The following is a 7,550-nucleotide window of genomic DNA, read 5'->3' on the forward strand; positions in this document are numbered from 1 at the left end:
AACTTGAGCCCATTTGTCGACGACGTGGGTTTGCTTCGTGCTAGAGGAAGATTAAGCCAAGCTCAAGTCGGCTACGACCAGCGGTTTCCCGTCATCCTTTGCCCTCGTCACCCATTAACAAAGCTGATACTCAAGAAGGAGCACGAAACCGATCATCATCCGAGTGTAAATCAAGGGTTGGCCTTAATTCGTCAAAAATATTGGGTGCTCCGGGGTCGCGAGGCCGTGAGGAAGGTCCGTATGGAGTGCAAGTTCTGTCAGAAAATGATGGCGACCCCCGCTTCTCAAGAAATGGCTGACTTACCAGCCGAACGGCTTGCAATGGGGAAGCCGACATTTTGGAATACATCGGTCGATCTCTTTGGGCCGTTTGAGGTGTTAGTGCTTCGAAACAAAGTCGAGAAAAGGTGGGGAGTCTTGTTCGCTTGCATGACCACCCGCGCAGTTCACCTCGAAATTGTCCCATCACTGAGCACCCAAGACTTCCTAAATACGCTACGAAATTTCGTCAATTTACGAGGAAAACCCGACCTTCTTTATTGTGACAATGGGACGAATTTCGTGGGTGCCCGGAATTTTCTACGTGAGCTACAAGAGTCGTCTGCTCGCATTGAGTCAAGCTCGGTGGCAAGCGATATCAGATGGCAATTCCAAGTCCCGGGAGCTCCTCACTGGGGTGGAATTCACGAGTCTCTGGTAAAGGCAGCAAAAAAAGCTCTAGTTAAGGTCCTGGAAGAGGACCAGGAGGCAAAGAGACATCTGCGGGATCACGAATTATGGACAGTGATGTGTGAAGTTACTGGAATGCTTAATTCTCGCCCTCTAACATATGAGAGTTCTGATGAGGGAGATTCTCGAGCCTTGTCCCCAAACCATTTCCTTCTGATGCGAGGTAATGCCACTGCTCCTCCGGGGAACTACGTCTCCATGGATCCAAAGAAACATTTTGGGTATGTTCAGGGGATAGTGGACCGGATCTGGGTCCGATGGACCATGGAATATCTTCCCTCTCTCCTTACCCGGAACAAATGGCGGATCAAGCAAGCAAACATCCCCCTTGGCTGCGAAGTTTTGATCGTCGGCACTCCCGAACCAAGATCCCGATGGAAATTCGGGAAAGTGGTTGAGGTCCATCCTGGTGTGGATGACCTCGTGAGGGCGGTCACAATTCAAACGGAAGACGGACTGATTCGACGACCCATCACAAAGATCTGCCCTCTCCAGAAACCAACAGGTGGAGCAAAAGTAACGCCCACCCCGCCCAACAACACGGGGGGAGGAATGGACGAAAGATTTCGGGCACCCTGAGAAGTATTGTTGGGAGCAGGGATTGGGGGGAAAAAGAAGACCGGTTGAGATGAGAGGAGAGTTGAGAGTGTGTATGAAACAGAGAGAACGGAAAATATACGTGTGAAAATTGTGTCCGAATAATCATTAAGTTTAACCTATATACAGTCCACAACCGAGGAGGAGAAATCTTCCAACCATCAGTGGTCCTTCGAGCCGGATCGTGTGACCGGTAGGAAACGGGTGGCCGGCCGGAACCGGAGAGATCGGGATCCAAGCTATCCAAGCTTTGAGAACATTCTGGTAGACCCTATCGGTTTGCCCTTGGATTGGAGTGAGGCCAAGTGAGGACTTTCAAGTGGACGTCACTAACACCATGGAGGATGGTGGTAGCATCGTCATTAAGGTTGAGCTCACCAAGGCCAAGAAATCCATGAGCGTGGAAAAGAGATTTATCACGCTCCAAGCCAAGAAACTGGAGGAATGTCTACGCCCCGACAAGCGAGTGTCCAGGACTCTTCTACGAATGAAAGCCAAGGAACTGGGGGCTACAATGGAAAGGCTTGACCATACAGCCCGAGAGGCCCTGGCCCTGGACCTATCCGAAGAAGATGCGGGTTGGGTTCACAACTATGTCGAGACTGAACGAGATCGAGTTCAGTCAGCCTTAGCAGCCGTTCAGGATACCGTGGAGGCCCGAGAAGACGAGGCGAGCACTTCCTTTCACTCAGGAGACACAGAGATACGCCAATTCAAGGAGAGCGAAGCAGCAAACCCCTTACAAACCGGTCATCAAATGGGAGATCGAGTTAAGAAGAACCTTGAAGTCGACAGTGGGGGTAATGAAAGGATCAATCTAGACTCTAATACCATCAACTTGAGAAGTCGGATGACCGACTTTGAAGATTTTATCCCGAGTGGGGGCGGAAGAAAGAGCTCAGTCAACTGGATGGTGAACCCTCAAATTAATGTAGAATCTTCGAATCAAAGGGGAGGGAATATACGGTCTTCGATCGAGGTTAAGATGCCGAAATTCTCTGGGAATATGCTCGAGTTTCAAGAATGGTCAAATATGTTTGAGGCGCTCATCCACTCCACGAACCGATCCTCGGCTGAGAAGATGGGCCTCCTAAAAGCGTCAATGAATGAGAAATGTCGAAGACTCATTGGCGGGTTCGGGAACACAGAAGCACACTATCATGCGGCCCTTCGGACCCTCAACAAGGTTTTTGGGGACAGCGAGCTTCTGGTCGAAGCTCATCAGAGAGAACTAGAGAATCTGCCAAGAATCAAACCAAGAGAACCAAATAGCCTGGCTGATTTCGCATTCACGGTGCAAGGACACGTCCTTGTGATTCAAGATCGAGTCCCGAGGTCAGATGTAATTTGGGGGCAATTAGAACGTTCACTGGAGCGCAAGCTCGACCACGATCTGTTCCGGTCTTGGGAGTCTCATGCCCGCGAGATTCCGAGAGGTAGCCGGATTGACGAATTCTGCAACTGGTTGCTCAGCATTGTGCATAGTGACCAGCGATATCATGGACAATCTCTACTTGGTGAAAGGGCCAGTCTGGGCTCGAATGAGAGAACAAGAAACCACAACACAAGCACCCAACCAATCCGGAAGTGCCCCAAATGTCTAGCTGATCATCGGTTGTCGGATTGCGACGAGTTCAGAGGCCTCGATGGTAATGGCCGAATGCGATTCGCTCAGGACAATAAAATCTGTTTTGGATGCTTGAATCAGGGTCACATGAGTCGACAATGTCGTTCCAAGAGGAGTTGCCCCAAGTGTGGAAGGTCACATCATCCATCACTCCACGAGGGAGATTCCAAGCCCAACTCAGCAAGTACCAATACCATCTCCAGGAGCCAGAATGTTATTTTGGGGGTGATAGCAATTCGTTGCTCTGGTCCAAGTGGAGACATTATTGTCAATGGGCTCGTGGATGAAGGATCGGATTCTTCGTTCATTAGCGAAAAGATTTTCAAGCGACTGGGCCTAGATCACTCATGTCCCGGTACTCTCTTGGTTCATGGAACAACCGGAATGACGAGGCTAAGGTCGTACGAGGGAACAGTTCAAGTGGGACAAGTGGGAGGTGGAGAAAAATATAACCTGGAGGTACGATCATTGCCGGTGGTGTGCAAAGGCTTGAGAGGGATAAAATGGGCCTCTATTCAGGGACAATGGAATCATCTCCAGGACTTACCACTGTCTGGAAATTGCAACCAAGTAGATATCTTACTTGGTCTGGACGGGGGGGAGCTGATTGAGCCACTAGAGACAAGAAGGGGAGGATGCGATGAACCCCATGCTTTCCGTACTCTTCTTGGATGGGTTTGCCGTGGGCCAATTCCAGGTAATACCTCCGTCGAAATCCAATCCCATTCCAGTTCCATCCAGGACGTAAACCTGGTCCTTGATCAACAATTAAATGAGTTCTTTGCTACGGAGGCTTATGGTGCGGAGGGATCTGAACCATCAACCAAACCCATGAGTCTCCAGGATGAATATGCGCTCAAAATGATCAATGAAACAACGACAAGGCGATCTGATGGCCCTGGATATCAGGTGGCGTTGCCCTGGATTCCTGGAGTACCCAAGCCGCAAAATAATCGACGTTTAGCTGAGAAACGTTTCGAATCATTAGAGCGGCGATTTCAAAGAGACCAAGACTTTGCAGGAGCTTATTCTAAATCCATTCAAAAAACTTTGTCTGAGGGCTACGCTACGAAAGTTGAAGACCAGAACGAGCTGGAACACCCCAATCAGGCCTACCTCCCGCACCATGGGGTTTGGAAGAAAAATGGAAAGGATGTCAGAGTCGTCTTTGACTCCGCTGCCAGATTTCAGGGGACCAGTCTCAATGATTGCTTACTGTCTGGCCCGGCCCTGCAAAATGACCTGATGGACGTTCTTTTACGATTTAGGGAACGTGAAATTGCTGTCGTTGGCGACATTGAGGCAATGTTCAGCCGTGTTGTGATGGATCCAGATGACGCTCGCTACCACAGGTTCTTATGGCGATTCCACCAAACCGAGGAGATTGCAACTTATCAAATGTTGGGTGTAGTTTTCGGCGACACACCTTCGCCTTGCCTCGCCATTCGAACTCTCATGAGGACCTCTGAAGATTTTCCTTGTGGCCCCGGGGTCAAGGTCGCCATCAGGGATCAATTTTATGTAGACGATTACCTGAATAGCCATGGGAGTGAACGTGAAGCATTGGAGATGGCTCGCGACGTGAGGGATGTCCTCGCTCGGGGTAACTTTAACCTCCGAGGGTGGGAAACGAACAGCCCAGCGGTCACTAGCGATCTCGAAGGGGGAATGCATGGAGGACAACGATCTCTTACTGATGGTGATCAGTGCACAAGGGTGTTGGGCCTTCATTGGCGAACAACATGGGACGATCTTTCATTCTTTGCAACGAGCCATGAGCTGGTCAGGACTCGTAGGGGACTTCTGAGCCGTCTTGCCGGCCTTTATGATCCTCTTGGATTGATTGCCCCTATCACTGTCGCAGGGAAGATCATGATGAAACACCTCGTTATCAGAGGATTGGACTGGGACGACCCAGTAGACCAGAAGAGCATGGAGTGGTGGATCCAATGGAACAGCGGTCTCAATTTGCTGTCCGCCACTTGCTTTCCGAGGTGCATGGCCCCTATGTCTGGCAGGGATATCACCCAAGAACTTCACGTATTTTGCGATGCTTCCGAAGATGCCTTTTGTGCTGTGGCCTACCTGAGATGTTCCAACCAAGAGAACGATGTTTCGGTGAGACTGGTTGCCTCCAAGACCAGAGTTGCGCCCAAGAAACCCTTAACAATCCCGAAGCTGGAACTCCAGGCAGCAGTTCTGGCAGCGAGGCTTGCGGACTACTTGGGCCGAGTTTTAAGAATCAAGCTCGATGGCCGCTTTTTTTGGACGGATAGCAGAGTGGTACATTGTTGGATCCGTAGTGTTGCTCAAACGTATAAACCCTTTGTTGCGTTGAGGATCGGCGAAATTCAGGGCCTTACTCTCGAGCGAGAGTGGAGACACGTGCCCGGAAAGCTCAACCCAGCGGATCTCGGGACCAGAGTATCAGCAAGCGTCAGAATCACGGACCTGTGGATCGACGGTCCCCCATTCTTATCAAACCCGATAGGCACCTGGCCCCCTGAACTTGACACGAGTGAAACAAATGAGGAACAACGCCAGAAATATAGGGTTGAACCAGTCGAAATTCATGTAGCCAGAGTGGGAGAGGAGGCCACCTCTTTGGAACATCTACTACAACCTATCATCCCAGAGGCCCAGCCTACATCGCTAGAGGATTTGATCTCAAAGGCTCAGTCTGAGTCCTTTTCCGAAGATTTCACAGAAGCCGGGGTCTTCCAGCTGGCCAGGAAGTCGAGACTTTCAAACTTGAGCCCATTTGTCGACGACGTGGGTTTGCTTCGTGCTAGAGGAAGATTAAGCCAAGCTCAAGTCGGCTACGACCAGCGGTTTCCCGTCATCCTTTGCCCTCGTCACCCATTAACAAAGCTGATACTCAAGAAGGAGCACAAAACCGATCATCATCCGAGTGTAAATCAAGGGTTGGCCTTAATTCGTCAAAAATATTGGGTGCTCCGGGGTCGCGAGGCCGTGAGGAAGGTCCGTATGGAGTGCAAGTTCTGTCAGAAAATGATGGCGACCCCCGCTTCTCAAGAAATGGCTGACTTACCAGCCGAACGGCTTGCAATGGGGAAGCCGACATTTTGGAATACATCGGTCGATCTCTTTGGGCCGTTTGAGGTGTTAGTGCTTCGAAACAAAGTCGAGAAAAGGTGGGGAGTCTTGTTCGCTTGCATGACCACCCGCGCAGTTCACCTCGAAATTGTCCCATCACTGAGCACCCAAGACTTCCTAAATACGCTACGAAATTTCGTCAATTTACGAGGAAAACCCGACCTTCTTTATTGTGACAATGGGACGAATTTCGTGGGTGCCCGGAATTTTCTACGTGAGCTACAAGAGTCGTCTGCTCGCATTGAGTCAAGCTCGGTGGCAAGCGATATCAGATGGCAATTCCAAGTCCCGGGAGCTCCTCACTGGGGTGGAATTCACGAGTCTCTGGTAAAGGCAGCAAAAAAAGCTCTAGTTAAGGTCCTGGAAGAGGACCAGGAGGCAAAGAGACATCTGCGGGATCACGAATTATGGACAGTGATGTGTGAGGTTACTGGAATGCTTAATTCTCGCCCTCTAACATATGAGAGTTCTGATGAGGGAGATTCTCGAGCCTTGTCCCCAAACCATTTCCTTCTGATGCGAGGTAATGCCACTGCTCCTCCGGGGAACTACGTCTCCATGGATCCAAAGAAACATTTTGGGTATGTTCAGGGGATAGTGGACCGGATCTGGGTCCGATGGACCATGGAATATCTTCCCTCTCTCCTTACCCGGAACAAATGGCGGATCAAGCAAGCAAACATCCCCCTTGGCTGCGAAGTTTTGATCGTCGGCACTCCCGAACCAAGATCCCGATGGAAATTCGGGAAAGTGGTTGAGGTCCATCCTGGTGTGGATGACCTCGTGAGGGCGGTCACAATTCAAACGGAAGACGGACTGATTCGACGACCCATCACAAAGATCTGCCCTCTCCAGAAACCAACAGGTGGAGCAAAAGTAACGCCCACCCCGCCCAACAACACGGGGGGAGGAATGGACGAAAGATTTCGGGCACCCTGAGAAGTATTGTTGGGAGCAGGGATTGGGGGGAAAAAGAAGACCGGTTGAGATGAGAGGAGAGTTGAGAGTGTGTATGAAACAGAGAGAACGGAAAATATACGTGTGAAAATTGTGTCCGAATAATCATTAAGTTTAACCTATATACAGTCCACAACCGAGGAGGAGAAATCTTCCAACCAGAAGGGATCATTCTTGTGAACCGTCGGTGCATTGATTCCAACAATGTGATGTCTTTAACGAGGCGGGGCGACCATACCTGTGAGGCATAAGGTCAGATGTTTGACGCACTAATTCAAATTGTTTAGTGTGCTTTAAGCATAGTCAAGTCTACTCGCTTTATAATTGTTACGTAGCATACCGATTATGGAGCGATTTTAGGGACAGACACACTCTCGGGGCTTGAGCATACCCAAGCATATACTCGAGGTGCGTTAGTACACCAGGAGACTGTACTCCCCCATGCTCAAGCTAGACTTGTCCACCTATCGGTGCCAGTGAGCCCGTTAAAGATTAAATTACAGGCAGGCTCCACGTCCAATAA

General features: G+C 50.1%; 1 protein-coding gene across 1 annotated transcript; it reads left to right on the forward strand.

Moving 5' to 3' along the window:
- The first annotated feature begins 1,663 nt into the window (after positions 1-1,663).
- Positions 1,664-7,009, forward strand: LOC131880688 (uncharacterized). Its single transcript, XM_059227370.1, has one exon. It carries the CDS (start codon positions 1,664-1,666, stop codon positions 7,007-7,009), a length of 5,346 nt encoding a protein of 1,781 aa, XP_059083353.1.
- Positions 7,010-7,550: the final 541 nt, after the last annotated feature.

This window comes from Tigriopus californicus, chromosome 5, assembly GCF_007210705.1.
Source record: "Tigriopus californicus strain San Diego chromosome 5, Tcal_SD_v2.1, whole genome shotgun sequence".
NCBI lineage: Eukaryota > Metazoa > Arthropoda > Copepoda > Harpacticoida > Harpacticidae > Tigriopus > Tigriopus californicus.

Excerpts from the sequence above, each read along its gene's own strand:
- LOC131880688 (XM_059227370.1), top strand. The coding sequence starts at position 1,664 with ATGGAGGATGGTGGTAGCATCGTCATTAAGGTTGAGCTCACCAAGGCC.